The sequence below is a fragment of the Scleropages formosus genome, chromosome 11 (genome assembly GCF_900964775.1).
Source record: "Scleropages formosus chromosome 11, fSclFor1.1, whole genome shotgun sequence".
NCBI lineage: Eukaryota > Metazoa > Chordata > Actinopteri > Osteoglossiformes > Osteoglossidae > Scleropages > Scleropages formosus.
Genome location: NC_041816.1, coordinates 4,516,841 through 4,539,419, shown reverse-complemented (window position 1 = coordinate 4,539,419; position 22,579 = coordinate 4,516,841). Strand labels below are relative to the sequence as shown.

General features: G+C 43.9%; 2 protein-coding genes across 2 annotated transcripts; one reads left to right on the top strand and one right to left on the bottom strand.

The window, feature by feature from the left end:
- Positions 1-4,829, top strand: rnf141 (ring finger protein 141). Its single transcript, XM_018752726.2, has 6 exons — positions 1-140; positions 550-756; positions 1,004-1,112; positions 1,200-1,381; positions 1,617-1,724; positions 2,116-4,829. Exons 2-6 carry the CDS (start codon positions 614-616, stop codon positions 2,264-2,266), a joined length of 693 nt encoding a protein of 230 aa, XP_018608242.2. The 5' UTR covers positions 1-140; positions 550-613; the 3' UTR covers positions 2,267-4,829.
- Positions 4,830-6,458: 1,629 nt separating this feature from the next.
- On the bottom strand, positions 6,459-22,579 carry LOC108934688 (AMP deaminase 3-like). Its single transcript, XM_018752725.2, has 16 exons — positions 22,518-22,579; positions 21,920-22,002; positions 15,036-15,258; positions 14,725-14,902; positions 14,276-14,441; positions 13,805-14,024; positions 13,259-13,388; positions 12,893-13,087; positions 12,187-12,318; positions 11,667-11,830; positions 11,221-11,347; positions 10,775-10,938; positions 10,211-10,331; positions 8,729-8,902; positions 8,512-8,622; positions 6,459-7,809 (listed from the first exon to the last, which is right to left on the bottom strand). The coding sequence occupies exons 2-16, from the start codon at positions 21,975-21,977 to the stop codon at positions 7,633-7,635; spliced, it is 2,340 nt and encodes a 779-aa protein (XP_018608241.2). The 5' UTR covers positions 21,978-22,002; positions 22,518-22,579; the 3' UTR covers positions 6,459-7,632.

Genomic DNA, 22,579 nt, shown 5'->3' with positions numbered 1-22,579 from the left:
CCCGCGACATCTTCCTCTGTGTTAATATTGATAGTAAACAGTGATCGCAGTGCGCAGTTTACACGCGTTTTGCTCGACTTCTGAGCTGGTGTTTGCGAAACACCGATGTTGCCGGACGATTCGTGATGCCACCCGTTCTGGTAAAATGAGATTGTGGTTCACTAAGTTTGTCTAGAGGTTTTGTTCGCAGCAGTACTGTGGTTAGGCTAGCTAGTAACTAGCTATGGTAAAAACGGGACTTCTGCATAATTATTAATTAATATTATCATGAGGTTGTCAGCAAACCAAAATGTGGCAAAAACTCGATGTTTTGATAATTACTGTACAGCAGCACGGTTTCAGTGATAGATAAACTTTGGATTGCGACTCTGTGTGTGTGTGTGTCAGCTGTGTCTGTCTCTCGTTCAAGCAAGGTCCGCTCTACTACTACTGTGAATGTTGTCACAACTCTCCTGACATATCCTGGTGACTGCAGCTATAATATATATATGATATGAAATCCAATGTGTGAATTGAACATTCAGTTGCGCTTCATTGTACTCCGTACAGGTAACACTGTGGTAAATGAGACATCCCCCTCTCGCTCTGGTGCTTCCCCCCCCTTGGAGTCAGCATGGGCCAGCAGATCTCCAGCCAAACACACACCATCATCAGTCGCCTGCCAGAGAAGGTTGTGAAGCATGCCGGCCTGGTGCGGGACAGCGGATTCCTCACCTACGAGGAGTTCCTGGGTAGAGTGGCCGAGCTCAACGATGTGTAAGGGTCTCAGTAACATCCATAGAAAAGCAGTTGTCTTAAACCCTTGTAAACTGTAATAATATGTCCTGTGTATCCAGATACAGACTTTTTTTAAAAAACAAAAATATAAAGTCTTTCTTTTTTAATTCCCTTCAGCTCCGTGATTGGTTGTTTTGGTTTTAAAAATGAAGAAATGTAAATGAATGAACCCAGTGACCACATGAAAAAAATGGGAAAGGATTCTTGTGTTCTGTTCCCACTTTAGGACGGCTAAGCTGGCGGCTGGGCAGCCAAAGCATTTGCTTTTTGAAGTTCAACCTGGATCTGATGCCTCTGCACTTTGGAAGGTTGCCGTGAGGATAGTGTGCACTAAGGTAAGGGGAGTTGTTTTCATAACTTGACATCTTTTTGGAATTGTACTGAAGGATTGCCTTGATTTTTCATCCATAATGCCGTGGCAGATAAACAAGGAGAACGGCATGGTGGAAGCCTCACGTATCATGAACCTCTACCAGTTCATCCAGCTATATAAAGACATCATGGGCCAGGCAGCAGAGCTGCCAGCTTCAGACAACTGTGCAGAAGGGCCTTCAGCTCCACAGGCTTCTGTGGACTCCTGTCAGGCTAGCATGTGGATGGGAAGGTAAAGCCAAAGCCTTAAGTTTTTCACATGTGGTGTTCAATGTGGTGGCAAATCCTATGATGATGGCTCAAGGAGACCAGGACTTTTGCCAAGTTTTGTCACCTTACATGCTGTTGTGCAAGGTTTGAAAACTTGTAAACAAGGCATCTTCAGTTTATTTGAAGCATGTGTAGAATTGCAAAACCCTATATTAAAAGGCTATAGATGTTAGAAGTGTGACTGTGTTTTGTTGCAGGGTGAAGCAGCTAACAGATGAGGAGGAATGCTGTATTTGCATGGATGGGAAGGCTGACCTCATCCTTCCCTGTGCCCACAGCTTCTGTCAGAAGTGCATCGACAAGTGGTAAGAGTTCAGTGTGCGAGGAGCAGGTACCTGGTGCCATGTCATATTGTTGCTCCCCTTAGTGAGAAATCATTGTTTGAATGAACTGTTTCACAGGAGAGTAATCATTTGTTTCAACGTGAAAGGACAGTAAAATGTGACAAAATGAGATTCTAGGAGTTCTTGAGGTCTGTCACATACAGTACCTACAAGGTGCTTCCTGCAATATTAAGGGTGATTTGATCTGCTATGTGGCGATAGGTGCTCTTACGTATCAGAAGAAGGTGCAAGAATTGGAGGTCGAGTACAGATTCTGAATTAGAGATTACTGGTATTTATGTGGAACTTTGAAGTGAAAACTAAAGAAAAAAATTTACTTGTGTCTATCTGAATTTTTTTTTTCAATCTGCAGGAGTGACCACAGCCGGAACTGCCCAATTTGCCGCTTACAGGTGACAGCTGCCAATGAATCATGGGTTATGTCTGATGCACCCACAGAGGAGGATATAGCAGGTTATATTCTGAACCTCGTTGATGAGGCTGGGCATCCACACAGACCTTAGAGCAACACTATGTTGCCTTTGTTGCACTCCTGTGCTCTGTCAACTGCGGATAAGTATCAGACAGGAGAACTGGGTTAAACCAGGGAAATGCCAGCAGTCGTGTTATTTGCAATCGCTTTGTCCTTTGTTTGCCTAACTGACCTACTTTAATGGACTGCTCTCAAGCAGTAGTTATACTGTTAGATTTTTCATTCATATTTCTCACTTGGTATGTGAATCTCTTTCAGAAGAAATATTTTAAGGTCTTCCTGATATTCCAGACACTAAATTATGACTACTAAAGAAATTGAGCTATTTCTTTCACTGCCTACACAGCTATGAGCTCCAGATGGAGAACTGACAGCTGCCTTGCTGCTAGTTGGCTGCGAGTCCTACTGTATCTTTTCTACAAGCAGATGTTGTGGTAGATGGCATGGTACCTCAAAGATGTCCAGTCCCTCTGAGGCCATAGTTCTGCAGGTGTTTGAGCTGCTTGTTCGCAGCTGGAACGCCTAGAGATATTTCTTCTTTAATTAACGGCTTTCATTAAACCAGTGTTATTAATCCAGAGTACCAAAGGACCAAAAGGTATTCTGTAAGCATCCAAAATTCAATGTATACTGCTTAAGGAAGGGGAATGTACAACACCTCGTGCCTAGGTGCATGGTAATGACAAAGGAAAGCAAGTATGGGAGTGACTGAATTGCAGCACATCATCTGGTCAGAAAAAACTGGACTTCCCAACCTGTAATCTTCCTGGAATTAAATTGCTCATTAGAAACTCTTCAAAGCTGAATGTGGAAAGTGACAACAGATCCTTGCAGTACTCAGTAGCTGAAAAGGTGTGTTGATATTTGATTTCACCTTTTTAACTGCTGCATGAACTATGATATAGTGTCAACTTCTTATTTTTTACCAATTTTATTGGTATTTTTGTTGCACATTCCCTGGACTTTACTGTTTTTGATTGAATTTAAATTAGAAAAATGATCATTTTCTGCCAGTCATTTAAAGGATGGAGGGTAATTTATATTAATTGGTATAAACTGTTTGGTATATAATTCATTGGGTGCTTGGTTTTCAAATCTTATATTTAAAATAAAACTTATTTTTTTAGTCTGATAAGAACAGTTTGGAAATATATTTAAAAATATTTTTTTCCCTGTGAATGTGAATTTCAGTTGGTGAGTTCACAAACACTTCACTCTTACTTTGCACCTTTTCAGTTGTGTCCTCTTGAAGTTTTGATTTGTAGCTAAACATGACCTGGAAGTGTGTGTTGTGGAATCCTTTTGTATTTTATGTTCTCATTAGGGAAGTTTGCATTATAAACAACAGAGATATATGTATATAAGGTCAAAAAGAAATATTTCAGACTACCTTAAACTTAATATTTTAAAAATAAATGTTCAGTAAGATTGAAGTTTGTAAATGAGTTTGTTTCTTTACATACAAATTGATACAACAGTGTTCTGCTGCTCTTAAACTGAGAAAGTACGACTATGGAAAAACGATGATTAATGGATCCCGCACGACAAAAAAGTGCTACAATGACTTATTACAATTATATATATATATCCTTTTCCCATCCTACTGCTTGATATTCTGTATGCTGCCATTTTTGCCAATTGTGTTTTCAGTTTATTATTTCCATAACAGGTATTTTACTCTGTTCAACAGTATCACTGCTTGTATCACATACATCCACACTCTGTGTCTCAGACCAAGAAGGTATTTGTCCCTCACTCTTGCAGTCTGGCTAAATCCAATATATTAATTTCTAAATTACCCTATAAACAGTCTTCTGTCACACATTTGTGGAATTAAAATGTAACAAAAGATATGCCAAAATGTATTTGTTTTCATATAGCACCTGTTGGCATTGTTTTTCATAATACTTATTTTGGCATTTTAATTTTAGATGCCATTTGTAGTCTAGAAACAGTTTTTGCCCACAAATAATAGTGCTTAAATCCCCTCATAACAGGAATTGAAATAACGGGGTGATTTCATGGATGGATTTGGAAGTTGTATGAGGGATACAGTTGTTCTTCTTTGTAAGGCTTTGTGGCCTCCAGGTGGCGCGCTTGTCATAGTTTTAACTAGAGGGGCCTGCCTTTGCTATTAGAGTAGAATGTCTGCATGTGCATTTAGAAAATAAAAACAAAGCATTTAGTTTGTAGAACAAAAGCATATCTTGTAAGACTAATTTTTCTGCATGTTAACTTCTAGGTATTGTTAGACTGTACAGATTGAGTAGTTTTGTACTGTAAGCAAGCTTTGAATGTGCTCTTCTGAGGTCTTTGTTTCATATTTGTTCAGCTCAAATTTTGTATAATGCTGCACTTTTATTTTCTTTCCCTTGTTTACTCAATTTCCATTTTACAGCTGACTGCCAAGCAGTTCAAAATGAAACAAGTTTTTAATTCAAACTTATTCTCACTCTATTGAACTTAAACGAAGCTGACACTTGAGTGGCAACAGGAGTAGCAGGAGGTTATAGAAAGACAAGTATTTGAATATCGGTTCCTCGGCGGCTTAGTATTAGAAACAGAAGTATTTACAGAGCCGTGAAAAAGTATTTGCCCCCGCCCGCTTCTCCCCCTTTTTGCATATTTGTCACAGTTAAATGATTGAGATCAAACAAGTTTTAATATTACACAAAAATAACCCAAGTAAATACAAAATGCAGTTTTTAAATCATTTCATTTATTAAGGGGGGGAGAAGGAAGGAAAAAAAAGAAAAGAAAAAAGTCCAAACCTACCTGGCCCTATGTGAAAAAGTAATTGCCCTCTAAACCTAATAACTGGTTGTGCCACCCTTGGCGGCAACAACTGCAATCAGGTGTTTTCAATAACTGACACTGAGTCTTTCACAGCGCTGTGGAGGAATTCTGTCCCACTCTTTGTAGAATTGTTTTAATTCAGCCACATTGGAGGGTTTTCGAGCAAGAACGGCCTGTTTAAGTTCATGCCACAGCATCTCAATCGCATTTAAGTCCAAACTTTGACTAGGCCACTCCAAAATCTTAGTTTTGTTTGTTTCGACCCATTCAGAGGTGGACTTGCTGGTGTGTTTCGGATCATTGTCCTGCTGCATAAGTGCGCTTAAGGTCACGAACTGATGGCCGAACATTCTCCTTCCGGATTTTCTACCAGAGGGCAGAATTCCTGGTTCCATCAATTATGGCAAGTCGTCCAGGTCCTGAAGCTGCAATTCAGCCCCAGACCATCACCACGTTTGACTGTTGGTATAATGTTCTTTTTATGAAATGCTGTGTTAGTTTTACGCCAGATGTAACGGGACGCACACCTTCCAAAAAGTTAAACTTTTGTCTCATCAGTCCACAGAATATTTGCCCAAAAGTCTTGGGGATGATCAAGATGTTTTTTGGCAAATGTGAGACGAGCCTTTGCGTTCTTTTTGGTCAGCAGTGGCTTTCGCCTTGGAACTCTCCCACGGATGCCATTTTTTGCCCAGTCTTTCTTATTGTTGAATCATGAACACTGACCTTAACTGAGGCAAGTGAGGCCTGCAGTTCTTTAGATGTTGTTCTGGGTTCTTTTATGAGCTCCTGAATGAATCGTCATTGCGCTCTTGGAGTAATTTTGGTAGGCCGGCCACTTCTGGGAAGGTTCACCACTGTTCTAAGTTTTCTCCATTTGTGGATAATGGCTTGGCTCTCACCATGGTTTGCTGGAGCCCCAAAGCCTTAGAAATGGCTTTGTAACCCTTTCCAGACTGATTCATGTCAATTACTTTGTTTCTCATCTGTTCTTGAATTTCTTTAGAGCACGGCATGATGTGTTGCTTTTTGAGATCTTTTAGCATGCTTCACTTTGTCAGGCAGGTTCTGTTTAAGTGATTTCTTGATTCAACAGGTCTGGCAGTAATCAGGCCTAGGTGTGGCAAGTGAAATTTAATTCAGCTTTCCAAAAAATGTGGTTAATCACAGTTCATTCATGATTTAACAAGAGGAAGAGGAAGAGGAAGAGGAAGGGGAAGGGGGAAGGGGGAAGGGGGAAGGGGGAAGGGGGAAGGGGGAAGGGGGTGGCGATTACTTTTTCACATACGGCCAGGTAGGTTTGGACAGCTTTTTTCCCCTTAATAAATGAAATTATCATTTAAAAATGGCATTTTGTATTTACTTGGGCTATCTTTGTGTAATATTAAAATTTGTTTGATGATCTCAATCATTTAACTGTGACAAATATGTCAAAAAAATCAGGGAGTGGGCAAATACTTTTTCATGGCACTGTGCATTTCCCTTTCTGTATCAGCTTCCCTCTTACAAATAGATTTTTTAAAAATATCACATCATACAAGAGAATGTTTGTCAAGTGCACAGTTACACATACAGTATGGCACTTAAAGAACCAGCAGGATATTTGTGTGCTGTTGTCAGCAGACATGCAGGTTAAGCAGAGCTGACATGTTGTGCGTCATATATAGAACATTAGTACAAGTGGTGGTGTATATTTATCATATGTTCCATTTTTGCTACTATAGACTCAGGATCATGCATCAACAATAACAGAGGTCATTTGAAAAACTGTCCTTACGAAACGCTGTTAGTAAGGAGGCAAAGTCACATTTTTATGTTTCTCCACAAACTGAACCACTACAGATTGTAGCATCTGGCTTGTAAAATCTGTTTTCTGGATCGTAGGGTTTCCGAAGAATTTGTGTTTTCTGCAGTCAGCATCTCTATAAACAGAATCTTAATGGGTTACGTTATAGACCTGTGGGCATAACGGATTCTGTCTCCACACGCACTGCTGATCCAGCAGCCTCCCAGTTACTGTTTCATAGCTCATCTGATGCTTTTATCCAAAGCAACTTATAGTTTTGTTCAACAGAAAGCTGAATATTTTACTGCACCATTTCTGCATAGATTTTGCAGGGTTTTGCATCAGAGCCCAGCACCTGAACTGGCAACCTTCTGGCTATAAGCCTGTATTTTATACAGACACATTTACAGTGTCCCCTGTATGTGGTGAGATAGACAACATGTGTAGCAAGTGTTTACTAAGCATTGCTTTTTGACAAACATTGATTCTAGTGGGACATAAAGCCACAACCCACCCAAGCCCCTCCCTATGTTCCGCTGCTTGTAAATTGAACTTTGGAAGGGGGGAGGGGGACAAGGAAACACTCCAACAAGGGCAAAGTTTTAAAGACCATCATAAAACCATTTACAAACAGTATGCAGCATATGCTTTGCACAGGCCACATTTATCTGTTTGGCTCATGCATTTCTCAAAAGAAACAGTATTTCCCTGTCTTAACCGAGGACAGTGATGTAAAATACATTTCAACTGTAGCATAACTTTACAGTAAGGTTGATAAGAGGTTACTATGACAGGAGCTGATACATTCAGTCTGCTCACTGTGCCTCTGAAACCATAGCTTCTGACTTCACTGCATCCACCAGAAAGCTGAGCTCATTGCACAGCGTCTCATGTCTGTAGGCCATGCGGATCTGTGCCACGTTGGTCCGCCGGATGTCATTCCCCTCTGGTCCATCCTTCAGGTAGTTCGCCCCAAGGAAGTGCTTCTTCTCCTGGTGGAAAGCAAAGGGTATATCATACACAGGTTGGGCTGGAGTGTAGTGACTTTGACTGTTCATGCAAAATTTCCATCTGCAGCACCAGTCATGTCACAGGATCACATTCTGCTCGATATTTTTATGTCCCACTGAGACCCAACCAGAAAAAGAAAAAAAAAAAAAGAAAAAAAAACTGGACATTTGCAGTTTCTAGTTACCTAAGCTTGAGCACCAAAGAGGTGGTTTCATTTAAAATCATAGACTATCCTCTAAATTATACGTATTTTAGCCGACACTTATCCAGAGCTACCTCCAATTATTTGCCCATTTTTACAGCTTGAGTCTTATTTTTTCTTCAACTGGAGCAATTCAGCTGAGTACCTTACTCAGGGTATTACAGCAGGAGGGGAGGTTGAATTTGAACCTGCAATCTCAGAGTTTAGAGGCAACAGTTCTAACCAGTAACCACCATACCACCTGCTGCCCCTCTTAAGTTGTACAAGGACTCACTCTTGTACCATGTACTGTTTGGGAAATACACATATGTCCTCTGGAGTGGACAAGAAATGATGGCTGGGTCTCAGGATTATTTAAGAGGTTAGCTGAATGCTCTGGTATCATGCTGAACTTACAGGTAAGGTGACTGAAATGTGCCTGATGCAAGAATGTTACAGACTGCAGCATTTTGAAGGTGACCAGAAGAGACACCGTGCCCACCTGGTGAGACAGGCCACTCTGCAAAACGCTGTTCCTGGCGATCTCGCACACGTCGCAGGTGCTGAGCTTCCAGAGCTGCGCAGCGATAGCGTACTCCTCCATCAGCGCCTCCTGCAGCAGGTACACACGCCTCCGTCACGTATCGATACCCTCTGACACAGCGTCCTTAATCGCAGCCCTCTCCGGACATTTCATTGGCCTTGTGCCACAAGCTCACCTTGGTGTAGTGGAACTGCATGGGATCGTCTGTGGACAGGGACACACACAGCCCCTTGTGCAGAAACTCCCGCAGCGGGTTCTTGGAGTACTCCAGGAACAGGCTGTTGTTGCTGAGCGGCGACATGGCAATGGGCACCTGGGCCAGGTAGTACAGGTACTGCAGCACAGGACTCTGGGAGTGGGGGAAACACACGGGACATACAGACTTCAACCACCGTTTTGCCACGTTATCTCACTGCGATTAGCCTTTTCCTGAGAGGTTTTTCTCTGGTCATTTTTTTAGTATCTCTTTGCACATGGCTCTAATGCAAATGAGTCCCCGATCACTGAGGCTTGCTTTTATTCCTTATTAGTGTACTGGTCCCAGCTACCTTTGATAGTTCTTCGCTGGAGGATTACATTTACATTTATTTATTTAGCAGATGCTTTTCTCCAAAGCAACTTTCAATGAACTCTATGTAGTGTTATCAGCCCACACACCTTATTCACCACGGTGACTTGCATTGCTAGATACACTACTTACAATGGGTCACTCATCCATACATCAGTGAAACACACTCTCTCTCTGTCACTCACACACTATGGAGGGAACCTGAACAGCATGTCTTTGGACTGTGGGAAGAAACCAGAGGAAACCCACACAGACATGGGGAGAACATGCAAACTCCACACAGACTGAATGGGAATCGAACCCAGACCCTCTCACCACCCAGGTGCCAAGATAGCTGGGGAGCAGGAGGTAACTAGAGAACAAACGGGGTTTCTGATTCAGTTTTTCCTCAGCTTTACAGTGCTCTCTACCTTGAGAAAAATACCGTCATTTCTGTTGCTGCCTGAGGTTTCATAATGTAGATCTGCTCATATGCAAGCAGTAAACGAAACGGTGTCAATATAACGCGAAACTCATGTCGCCTCATACGCGATTTACGTCAGGTAATGTGCATTGCGAGCTTCTCGGTTTGCCCACAAAATGCTTCCTATTGTCAGATAAGAGTGAGCAAGGTGATGGAATTGTGCCCAAGAAGCATGCTGCTGATGAAATTTCAGGTGGTGAGCGCAAAATAAAATCTGTCAGGCTTGAAGAAAACCTTGCCGTTAAGTGTGTTGGACGAAATGAAAGAACACGTTGTATCGTCTGCGCAACTGACGAAAAGGAGTGAACATCACAGTCAAGCCATCATAACTTTTTTCCAGATAAAGTCCTATATTTAAAGTAGGACTTATTCATGATGAGCTTAACATTTCTAAACTGTGATGATATTTTACTGGTATTACTTCAGTTAGGCTTTCATTTTAGGCTTTCAGTGGTTTGCCCCAACTTCATTGTTCCCATAAACCCTGTTATTTTTTTGACGCCAATTTTCCACGACACAATATTTTACAAGAACGAATGATGTAAAGCATCGCATTACAGCAGAAATGGCTACACTGAATGAGGTACAGCACTTGTCCCTCGGTGGTCGGCACGGCTCTTGCTCACCTTCTTCAGGTTAAGCCCATGGGAGATGTTGTCAGCAGTAAGGAAGGCAGAGACCAGGTGAGTGATGGATCCCGCTTCACCGCAATGCGGGCGGAACTGGAAGGTGCCGAGGCCACGTTCCCTGCAAGAGGCCAGAAGTTCGCTGGCTGAGAAGGGACTTGTACACAATGATGCCAGATTTGCACAAGAGATGATTACGCAAAACAGAATAATAGCGTGTTTCACTGCTACCACACGCCATGCCAAGAAGAATTTCTGGCTCTTTATGCGCAACCCTGGCATCTGATGCTACACATTCAGACAGAGGTGGTTATCTGAAAGCTATATTCAAAAAGGATTGTTCAAAATATTTCAACTTCCACTACAAGTTTGAATAGAAAAATACATCCTTACTTGAGTCACATGTCTGCAGCTATGTCTGCTTCTCTTAATGTAGTGCATAAATTGTACTTTTGCTGAGATGTACTGTACGTCGCTTTGGACAAAAGCGTCTGCTAAATGAATAAATGTAAAATGTAAACGTACATCCCTTGACAACTAAGACGGAGTGCCGCAGTGACTTACTTGCGCAGGTTGTTGAGCACCATGATGTTGGCGTACATGTGGAAGAGGTAGTAGCTGTAGGGTGGATTCTCGTCAGTGGTCCACTCTTCAGGTTTTGGGCTCTTGTAGGAAAACATGTGGTTGCTATGCTTGGACTCATCATCCACACTGTCAAAACCTGTCACCTGCAGTGTGATACACAGCAGTCTTCAACCAAGTGCCAGCCTTCAAAAAGCCAAACTGGGAAAAATCGCATCTACAACCTGACTTTGGAATTCTGTGACAGATCCAAGGCATTTGGTCATTACGGTGTGTCAATTTCAGTATGTCATGTACCATTACAAAGAGGTTTAGAGTTGCTTAAGAAATGATCAGGTTACATTGGGTTTCAATCTGAAAGCTCTTCTATATCTTACAAAAAAAAAATGAAAGCCAACTGGAGCCAGGATGACATTACTTCTACTCACATATTTCAAGAACACATATAGCTCCTTGTGCTTCTGAGGGTTTACGGTGGCCTCAAAAAGAGGGAGGAAAATGTTTTCCAGCATCTTTGCAAAGTTAGGTATTATCTTCTTTGACTTGAATATGTCACTGGAAGAGATAAAAGATGTTTTCCCAAAATCACTGTTTCCACAGGCACATAAAATGCTTGTACAAAAGGTACCACATGGAGGGTATGGTCAAGATAGCTCAAAACACCTTTTGTTGACATGTTAATGCTATTAACATTAATGCTTCCTACAAGAATTGTTTATAAATTTTTCATTATACATTCAGTGCCATTGTGTGAATTATTAACTCAGAAATTGTCAAACAAGTCCTTTCAGAACAATGACTAAATACCCCAAGGGCTTCAGTCAGTGCATCACAGTCCCGCCAATGACCATAGTGCTGGCAGCGGGGCACTTACTAAATCCGGGGCACCTGGATGACCCATTGCATGTTTGGGGAGTGGAGCCTGTGCTGAATGAACCAGTGGGACAGGTTCTCCCACTCTTCTGGGGATCGACCATAGATGGACAGGCGAGGCTCTGCATGCTGGTATTTACTCTCCTCCAAGTTATGGGCTACTTCCTGCCAAACAACATGGATAAAGTCTTAAAATTAAAAGAGTAATTAAATGACTAGTGACGCACAGCATATCAGGCCTATGTGAACTGGCATTTCAGAAAATATTCATAGAACTCCTGTGTTTTGTGACAGTGTCATGTCATGACATCTATAGTCACATTCACATCTCTCAGTTTAGAAGCCAAATTGCACACAGTACACCCTGAGGTCATATACATTCTTTTCCCACGCTATGCTTTGTCACATTCCTTCTAAAACAGTAGACACAACGTGAAGAATAAAAACCATATGCAACTGAGAAACTGGCTGAGAATTAAGATGCCAGTGTGTTTTTCTTCCCCTTCCTCACAATTTCTTACCTTAATGAGGCGTGCAAAGTACTCCCCTTGGATGTAGTTGTCACTTTTCAAGTAGATCTCCCTGAGTTCGCTGGCCCCCACTGGATTGTATTTGGAGTTGAACTTGTCAAAGCGATGGAACGTCTGTCTGCCCTGAAAAGTTCCAGAAATTCAGATGGAGAATGATTACATTTATTCATTTAGCTGTTGCTTTTCTCCAAAGTGATTTACAATGTTAAGGTTATAATTATTTACCCATTTATACAGCTGGGTAATTTTTACTGGAGCAATTTAGGGGGGAGGGGGGTTTGACCAGGTCCTGGTCTCCGGTGGGTCTGGGGTTTGAGTCCCGCTTGGGGTGCCTTGTGACAAACTGGCATCTCGTCCTGGGTGTGTCCCCTCTCCCTTCAGCACTACACCCTGTATTGCCGGGTTGGGCTCTGGCTCCCCGCGACCCCGTATGGGACAAGCAGTTTCGGATGATGTGTGTGTGCAATTTAGGGTAAGTACCTTGCTGAAGGGTACTACAGCTAGGGGTGGGGAGTTGAACCTGCAACTTTTGGGGCCAAAGGCAGTAACTCTAACTACTGCGCTACCAGCTGTCCGCCCCAATTCAGGATTACACTATTCTGCATTTGATTTGAAATGAGGCAAGTGATAATCACATTGGCTGACTTTCGGAAATGTAATAAGTTCTTTTGGTGGCCTGAGACTCAGAACTGCTTACTGCATGAACATCCAGCGAGTCTACAGTGAGATCGTAGGGGTCCATGTTCAGGCTGTCAAACAGCTGTTTAAGCGTAATCTTTTTTCCACCCTTCTCCTGCACCACCCGCTCTGCATCCGTCTTGTAGGTGGTCTGGATGAACTGGAGAAGGTGTTTCTGGTTCATGCAGGCTGCTGCGTGGATGTGCGTGTCTACCTATGGGCAGGGCAAAGGTACAGTATGAGTTTAAGACCCCGGAACTGCAGCGGAGGATCTTGTGGCAAATCTTTAAGACCTCATCCATGGATCCCTGAAAATAGAAAATTGTAGTCTTTCTGTGTTTATACATTCCTTATAAATTATTCAAGCAAGGGAGGCCACTGTTACCTTTCTGACATTATAAAAGTCTCTATGTGGAACACTCTTGAGTTCTTTCAGTTCTGCCATCTCATTCAACATCTCATGTAAATAGAATTTGGATCCCAAGAAGTTCAGCCGTCTGTGGCAGTAGGTCTTCCTACAAACACACCAAGAGACAAAGTCACTACAACGAAAGTCCACAAACATTAGGCTTGTAATCGCTTTTGGGTAGATGTATGTCACTAAAGAATTGTTGGTTGGATCTTGGGAGTAGACTGATATTGAAGCACACATTTATAACTGTTAAGACATATTAGTAAAACTTATTTTTTTGTTTACAGAGGCTTCATTATTTGTCTTTTTTCCTGCAGCTGCTCTCAGCATCAGAACATTCATAGGCAAAATCAATAGTTACTGAATTTGATATCAGTACATAAGTGAACAGTATCTAATGGGGTGTTCTAGTAAACCATTCTTTTTTATATGCATGATCAGCTGAAATGAAAAGGAAATGATTTCACGGAGAAGCCATTAGGAGTTTCTCTGAAGATGGTTTAGGTAGAGTGAACTAACGTGGGCCCATCAGCAATCATGGCCAGGACTTGACTTAGGTCAATGGCGAAGGTCTCCAGGTCGGGGTAAGGGAGGCTGCGTGGCTGCTGTAGCTTGAGGGCCTCGACATTGTCATAGACATAGATGATGCCGTCCTTCATCTTCAGCTCATAGTTGAGGTTCTCTGGGATGTCCTCCATCCGGTACGGGTCCTCCCCCTCCCGAGGGCAGGGAGAGACATCTACATACATCAGACATGTTGCACATAACTTCACAGGGAATAGAAACTGTAGTCTTAATGGGTGTCTCCACAACCATATTAGAGATGTAAAAAAAAAAAATTGCAAACGAGATTTAATGTTGGATGATGATCAAAGTGAGTTAACTAAACAATGCAAGGGCAATTTCTGTGTAGACATACTGAGAGGGGCTCCAGGCAGGTTAACCGACACACTGCTGGAATTGCATATTTAATCTGCACAGCGGCCGTACCTGGAAGGACCTCATCTTCCTCCAGCCACTTCTGCCCCTCGGCGCTGCGGAGGAACTTGGCCGTGGTCCTGGGGAAGCGGTGGTAGGCCAGCTTCGAGTATTTCTCACGGATGAACAGAGCCTTCAGCAGGCTCTTAGCAGCTTGTTCGTAGTCTTCCACAGTGATCTAGAACACGAGAGGTTGTTAGCCAACTTTTCTGTGATACTTCTACAAGGCCAATACACTCCTTCAGCATGCTGGAAAAAATGTGCCTTTTTTAAATACATATTTTTATTCATCACATGAATTAGACTGATGTCAGGAAAAAGATCAAGGCAAGGTGCTGCTCTTGACTCTTGGATTCTAACACCTTTCCCTTGTTGGCTGATGCCGATGCTTTGAACTCCATCTAAATAGTTCCAGACAGCTGTACATTCCCAAAGGGTTGTGAGTGGGTAGAAATTCTTACTCCAGCACAGTAATCCCCACTGATGGTGACCCTCTGGAACTCTGGGACATTGTCTGGGATGGAGGGGCATGTGGAGGCTGGGGACAGCAGGGGGGACACAACAGAGAGGGCCCAGTCAGTGCTGACTGGAATCTGCAAGGACATGGACTGGGAGCGGATCAGCTTGAAGCTCTTCTTCCTGAAAGAACAGCCAAACATCACACAGTTTCTGATTTAGTCTAAACATCAGTCAATATATTATGTTCTACTCAATAGCTTAGATGACACTCTTAAGTGAGGAGTCTTTCTGACTATGCAGGAGTGAAGCTCACCTTTTGGCAGTCTCCTCAGACTGCTGCTCAGCAATCTCCTTGAGCAGCTCTCGGTCCTTGGCCTGCTGAAGGCCAATGGGACAGTCCTCAGGGACAGTGAACATGGAGAGCGCATCCTTGGTATCCTCTTCCTTCAACGCTGAGGCGTACACCTTCTCAGCCAGCAGCCGCACCTGCTCATCCACTTCGCTCAGGGAAATCTTGGGGAACTGCCGCGGCATGTCTGCATGGACAAGGGACCACGGAGTCAAAGGTGTAGCAGCTCTAATTGCTCCAGAGATATATAAAACAAGTTATGGAGACCATGCAAAATAAATACCAGTAGCCAGTAGCATAGTAGATGGAGCCACAAAAACACAAACTGTTCAGCAACCACAGCAGCATGATTTTGTACACTGTAAATGCATTTGTTTAATGTACGGTCAAACGTATAGTTAGGCCAAATTAATAACATACAGCTGGACACAATGTAAAATAATGTGGATTAAGTTGCTACAAAGCACATATTAATGATCATGCTGTTCAGGTTTCCCCATGGTGTGTGAGTGTCACAGAGAGAGTGTGTTCTACTGATGTGTGGATGAGTGACCCATTGTAAGTAGTGTATCTAGCAGTGTAAGTCACCGCGGTGAATAAGGTGTGTGGGCTGATAACACTACATAGAGTTCTTTGGAAGTCACTTTGGAGACAAGCGTCTGCTAAGTGAATAAATGTAAATATAAATGATTAAACCCCGGTTAAATTGTATAAGTGTTTTACAGTGTTGATACAGGTGGTCCCCAACTTACGATGGAGTTACGTTCCGTGAAACCCATCATAAGTTGAAAATATTGTGTCGAAAATGCATTTAATACACCTAACTTAGCAAACATCATAGCCTAGCATACGTGCGATGGCCATTACCGGCTTGCCATTGCCGGCCAGCATCGCAACAGAGTATCACTCCTTATATCGCTTGCTTGGGGAGGTGGGGGGAAATCAGAATTTGAAGTACTGTTTCTACTGAATGTCTATTGCCAACTCACCATCGGAAAGTCGAAAATCGTAAGCTGAACCACCATAAGTCGAGGCGCAACTGTACCTAATCCCAGATATGATGACCATCAACAAGAGACCTGCACTTTTCAGGGACTAGTAGGTAGAACTGAAGGTGTCCTGCAGTAGCCAGCTACTAGACAGACATGCCTCATAGACACGTTTTAGGTGAACAGTAAGCATCATCCCAGAAATTTCACATTCGTTCTAATATGAATTATACAGTAGCACTGCAGAGGAAAGCAAAACATTACCTAATAACAGTGTATACATGTTGGTTCAGATTTAGGTCAAGTGGAAAACAGGCTGCTGGTTTTGCAATACCGTTTATGAAATCACCATCGTAAACACGTCCTCAGGTGGCTGTTGACTCATTCAATACTGTATGATTGCAGCGGTCAAGTTATCGGTTTACGGTCACCATTCCAGATAGATGAGCTAAGCAATGTTGTGTGTATCGTTTAAAGTTTCAGCTTCTACATGCTTAGCGAAAGCCTTAGCCTCAGTCCGTAGCGTTGGCACCCATACATTTGACACAGATGCTAAATCAAGATCTGCACGGAGACTTCCTGCTCAACGTCTCACCATTACATGGCAGGTTTCACTGACCACAAATACAGTTTTACAAAATACAAACTGTGCCCTTTCATAAAAAGAAGGTTGCAGTAATAAAGGCCTTCTCAGGCAAAGGCGTTCAGAGGATCATGCGTGTGGCGCAGTCTTTCCCATGGCCCATCAGCCTCAAAAGACATTATATGGACTGTACAAACCAGTTGGGTCTTATTTGCCATCTTGATGCAGACGAGCAAAAGTGTAAAATGTGGCCGTTGTCCTTTTGATGGCTGCGACAGAGTTTCGTCTCAACATACTGGTAATTTAGGAAGGCAAGAACCATTTTTTACACTCACACTCTCCTCCCTTTAAAAAAGACTTGGGTCTCATACACATCAGAGAAGGAATAGAAGCATTTTTGATTTGTTGCTTTAGTCCCTTCAGGATTTTGCTTCTGGCAGTTTGTTGATGAAATGGCTCCAGTTTCCCAGGACCGCGTCGAGAGAAAGTTATTCCTGTTTGTTGGTTTCCACTGTCCGCTTGCCTTGAACTAGTGGGAGTCCAGTCGCTCCATTGACCTCTATGAGTGTTTGTTAGTTTAGTTTAATGACACCAAAGCTGGAAATAGAAGTTCTGTGGACAAGTGCCAGACACCTATCATCAGGCTGGTAAATTCTTCTGCATTGTAGTGCTGGGGATTTGATGTTTTGGTCTTTATATTGTCCCTTTTGCTGTTAATAATACTGCAAAAGTATATGGGGATTCTCATGGCCTACTCTCGTCATCAGAATGCAGGGCACAGTTCCAGCTCAAGCTTTTGGTTAAAAACTTGCTGCAGCTGCAGACGAGCTGCCTTGTACCGAACATTCAGATCAAGTTCTCAGGCACCGGATGGGTCTACGTTCACTTCCGAGTCACCGGAGAGCCAACCGCCATCTCGGCAGTGCATGGCAGGAGCTACTAAACCGAGGTCCTTGTTGTCCGAGATGAACAGCTCAGCCCTCCTTAGAAAGCAGCTCCCGTTGTCAAGACTCTGCAGCACGTTCTCGCTCACATCCACAGCAGCCTTCGTCTTGTGTCCCGACCTCATTTCCTCAAGCGCCATAGTGTGTCCAGCCATAAAACGTGAAAAGGATTTAAGCAGCCACTTTTCTCTGTGAAATTTAATTGGGTGTTATAAAGTGGTATTGATTCAGTAATGGGTCCACATAAATCATTTATTACCACTTCTTTGCCTGTATGCCGCTCCCCCCCATCCTCACACACAAAGAGCAGTCGGTCAAACAGCACTCATTCAAGCCAAATATCAAACTGCTGACTCATCAACCTTTATTGTAATTTTTATTTAGTGAAAACGCACTGGTGAGCTGGTTGCTTGTGTTTCTTTGAAACAAGATTGTCGCACTCAATTGTTACGTGGCTGAACTTTAGCTTGCCCTTTACCATGGTGAGTAAAAAGGTACAGTATCGCCATCCCTTTCCCTCGGCTGACTCTCAAAGCAGCCCGAATCTCGTTCCGCCACTGACCCCCTGCTATTGTGTCTGTAAATCCCAGCAGGCTGCCACACTCAGCAACGTATCGTCGTAGCTTCGACAAGGCAGCCTGGCTCCCTTACCTTCAGAACTGGTCAAAGCCATGTCAGTGTGGCTGAGCGCACGTCTTTCTCTGGGGGAATACGTCGGGAGGCTGGTGAGGCTGTGCTACCCAAAACGGCTCCGGTCCTTCTATGAGGCTCCAACTGTTTGCGAGCATGCTTTTTCCTTCCTTGAGTGACCCTCCATCTCTATTTTAAGAATCCGATGGCATTGCGTCGTTGGAGCCACTAATCCTTGCGGCATGTCACAGCAGGCTGTCAACATGGGGGGCAGGAGCATGGCATGGAACCTGGCCGATGCTAGGGGAGCTCCACGATCACCCGGCACCAAGTCCCCGATGGCACGTAGCTCCTGGTCCTTGATCAGCCGCGGAGCGGTTTTCTAGAAGGAGCCGGTGTTTTCTTGGAGCAGGATCATGCGGCCGCCTGCGGACTCTAGGACACCCACCTCCCTGCCCCTGCATCGCTAGCGCCGACAGTGTACAATCTCCACTGTGACCTTGCAGTCAGATAGTAAGGTGCTTAATGTTACAGCTCAAAATAAACAGTTCAGCCCTGTTGCTGCTCGCTCCACATGCAACGCGTTGTCTTTCAGCATGCAGACGTTCATACCGGGGTAACGCATCTACCTCCCCGTCGACTTACCTTGCCTACACTGGGTGATCACGTTTCTGGGCCCACCCAGGGAAACACACTGACTACTTACTACACCGAGTCAGAGAGGCAGGGGCCAGTTTAGCAACAACCACAAAGTAATCTCAGCCTGTCTTACGTTGCCGCCACATTGAGCCGCCTACGACACAAGCACAGGCCGAAATAGTCGCTTTGCCGGTTACCTGATGGCTGTGGAATTCGCGTCGCCAAGCCGGGTTGCAAAGCAGATCACGCCCAGGGGAGACGTATTTTGTTTCTGTTTTATCGCCGCTCTCTGCATCCGAGTGCCGCCCTGATCCCAGCAGAACAACTGCGCCGACTCCCTTTTTCCTGGAAGTAACCCGACTCCGCCTCACAGCATAGCTACCTGTCCAGCCCACTCCGTGCAGCTAACCCTCCGTTGTCATGTAGATGAGATGCAGGCGTGCAGTGGCAATGCTAACAATGTTTCACTGAGTGATGTCCCAGGTTATTTTTACCGGCTCTTTTGAGGTCAGTTAACACTTTACACTGGGGGGGGTGCTTAGTCACATGTGGTGTAACACATAGCAGAAGTCCTACCCCCCACACCACAACTCAACCCCTTTTCAAATCAATAAACTGAAGGATAATTATTTCTGCTTAACTAAACTGATGTTATACAATATTATTATTGATCTGGGCTCTCAGATGCACTGCAAAGAGACAGATATGCAAACATATATTAAAATCGCTGAGCACCCGACTGTGTCAGAACTGTGATATGTCCCTGAGAATTGCCTTCACGAAGGGCAATGCAACATGGTGATTTGCATGCACTCATCTCTATTCAAATACTATACAGCTGTAGAAGGACACGTTCTGCAATGGAAAGGCAAAAATATGCTGTATTGCGCTACTTTTACTGTTCTTTTTTTTAGAAACTTTGAGATGAACATACACCACGCAAGGGAGGGAATTCTTTTGCTTTGTATTACAATTTGTGGTGTAAATCAGCCCACTCTCCCTAAGTGGCATCTTCTCAGAACTGGGTGCTATGGGCTACCACATCAGGAGATGTTGAGGTAACTGGCTGCAGTAGAAGAATTGGAGTGACGTGCATCTCCGCTCCATGCCTTGGCCGGTGTATTACCATATTACAAAGGAGTCAGCGAGGTACTCTTGAGCAAACAGTTGCATAGACAGTAATAAATTTTATTTATTGTAGTAAGAAGATATTTTTCTGTCATTTATAGAATAGTTTACATAGAGTAGCGTTCTTAGTTTCAGTATCATCATTCATGTGTATTTACCAGATGCCTTTGTCCAAGGTGACAGAATGTTTGGTACATGAACCTACTTAGAAGTATCTGTCCATCCACTGGAGAACACTGCAGAGCAGCATTAACACACACACACACACACACACACACACACACACACACAGAGTCTATTTAGGGTCAGCAGTTCACTTCAGACATGTCTTTTGACTGTGTGTGGAAACTGGAATGAACCCTGGCGAACACGGGAAGAATATGAAAACTCCACACAGACTGAGCTAGATTCAAACCCCATTCCCAAACCCGCAACCCAGGAGCTCTGAGGTATCAGCACTACCCACCGGGCCACCATGCCCTTCGCATCATTAACAGGGGCCGGTTCCAAAATGACCAGCTGATTCAACAAGAGAAAAAGTCAAGTGCGTGGTTTTTCATGTCAACTGAAGTTTGTCATGGTTTCCTCCAGTTGAAACCAAAACCAGTTCATATGAATAGAAAACAATGCCTGCTCTGAATTGGTGAGAATTTTTTTTTTGACAGCTCTTTCTTTTAAAACCGGTAAAACAGGCTCCTTTGCAGCAGTGGTGTCCAAACTTCATCCAAGGACCGGAATTTTTACTGTGAATTGGTCCGAGGGCCATTTTTAAAAACTGTAGTAAGTGACATGCTGAATCTTAAATCAATATTTTCCAATTTAGATATTTAATTTTAAATTTATTTAGGTGTAGTGTGTATTAAAGACCAGGGGGGTGCGGTGGCGCAGTGGGTTGGACCGCAGTCCTGCTCTCCGGTGGGTCTGGGGTTCAAGTCCCGCCTGGGGTGCCTTGTGACGGACTGGCGTCCCGTCCTGGGTGTGTCCCCTTCCCCCTCCGGCCTTACGCCCTGTGTTACCGGGTAGGCTCCGGTTCCCCGTGACCCCGTAAGGGACAAGCGGTTCTGTAAATGTGTGTGTGTGTGTGTGTGTGTATTAAAATCAGTGTCACAGTGGTACAGCAGGTAGGTAGTGCTGCAGCTTCATCGCACCTGGACTGTCGCACTGGGTGTAGGTTCAAATCCAGCTCAGTCTGTGAGCAGTTTATATGTTTTCCCCATGTCTGCATGTGTTTCCTCTGGGTGTTCTGGTTTCCTCCCACAGTCCAAAAACATGCAGTTCAGGTGGATTGGTGACATTAAATTGCCCTTAACACATGTTGTCAGGCTGCACATCAGACCCTCCTGCCTTACTGCTCTGCTTTGGCAACCCTTCTGAACTTCCCCTAATTAAAAGAGAGAAAGAATGCAAGAATGCCTTCGGTCAATACTGATAAGCACTTGCCCACTGCAGGGTTGTGGCTATACAGAGCCTGTCATGGAAGTATAGGGTGTGAGGCAAGATGCACGCTGGGTGGAATGCCAGTCCATGACAGGACAGTCACACTCACTAAGACTAACCAAGCCACGAATCAACCTGAAACACATCTTTGGACTGTGGGAGGAAACCAGAGCGCCCAACGTAAACTCATGCAAACACAGAGTCAACATGCAGACTCCACACAGACTGGCCAGGATTCAAACACACATGAACAGCAACAGCCCAGCAGCTGTCAGGCACCAGTACTACCCACTGCAGCACCTTGCCACCCAGTATGTGAAGAACTCCGGCCTTCACGTAAACTAGGTAGCGCTCATCACCTAATCCAGTATTGAACAACTGTAACTATAATGCAAAGACATATGCTTGTCACCAGCAGTTTATCACAGGCTGACAGAGTGGTAGTCAAGGTGACACAGCCCAATATGAGTATTTGCAGGTTCAAGAGCAGGTACTTACCCTTCCCGAGCGAGCCAATGGTGTGCTGCTTGAATAAGGGTGTCTCTCTCCTCTTCATCTCCAAGCTGTGGGCCTCCAGTCCTCTGCAAGGAGAGAAAACGCACTTTCACGCACAAGGGAAGGGTGCACTTTTTTGCAGCAGCTGAAAGTTTCTTATTGCTCTAGTACCACAGGCGACAGTCTTTTTAGATTTATGTCATTTAAAAGTCATTAACATGGACTGTGCCAGGAAACGTTAACGTGATTCACAGCTCTCGGGTTATGCTTCGCTGTGTCAGCGGATGACGGCGGTACGTTATTGAGCTCCGGCCCATTTTAGGAAGAAAACTTGTTTCACTAATGCATTTTAGATGCAATTAATGTACAGTGCAGCTGATCTGGTTCATTTCTTAAATAGAAAGCGCTCTTGGCGGACTAAAAGTTCACACGTTACACACAATGAAAGAATTCTTCAGAAAGGGTGATGAAGGAGGAAGCAGATTTTTTTGCAGACGCTCAATGGAAACTGATAAATACGCGGCACCTGCTCCTCATAAGCACGCGGGAAGAGGCATTTAAGCGATTGAGAAGAGCTGCCCTTGAGCAGCTCCATACTCACTGCCTTTGAGTTGCAGCAGGATCTCAACCAAGCGATCAGCTATGTCTGCTGTGCTGAGGTCC

What these genes read in the sequence shown, in the direction of transcription:
- LOC108934688 (XM_018752725.2), bottom strand. Translation starts at nt 21,977, where the DNA reads ATGAAGAGGAGAGAGACACCCTTATTCAAGCAGCACACCATTGGCTCG. An exon ending in ACTCGCTGGATGTTCATGCA is followed by an intron (nt 12,319 to 12,892) that starts GTAAGCAGTTCT and finishes GGAACTTTTCAG; the next exon opens with GGCAGACAGACGTTCCATCG. An exon ending in TGCAGTTCCACTACACCAAG is followed by an intron (nt 8,623 to 8,728) that starts GTGAGCTTGTGG and finishes TACCTGCTGCAG; the next exon opens with GAGGCGCTGATGGAGGAGTA.
- rnf141 (XM_018752726.2), top strand. Translation starts at nt 614, where the DNA reads ATGGGCCAGCAGATCTCCAGCCAAACACACACCATCATCAGTCGCCTG. An exon ending in GCTAGCATGTGGATGGGAAG is followed by an intron (nt 1,382 to 1,616) that starts GTAAAGCCAAAG and finishes GTTTTGTTGCAG; the next exon opens with GGTGAAGCAGCTAACAGATG. An exon ending in CAGAAGTGCATCGACAAGTG is followed by an intron (nt 1,725 to 2,115) that starts GTAAGAGTTCAG and finishes TTCAATCTGCAG; the next exon opens with GAGTGACCACAGCCGGAACT.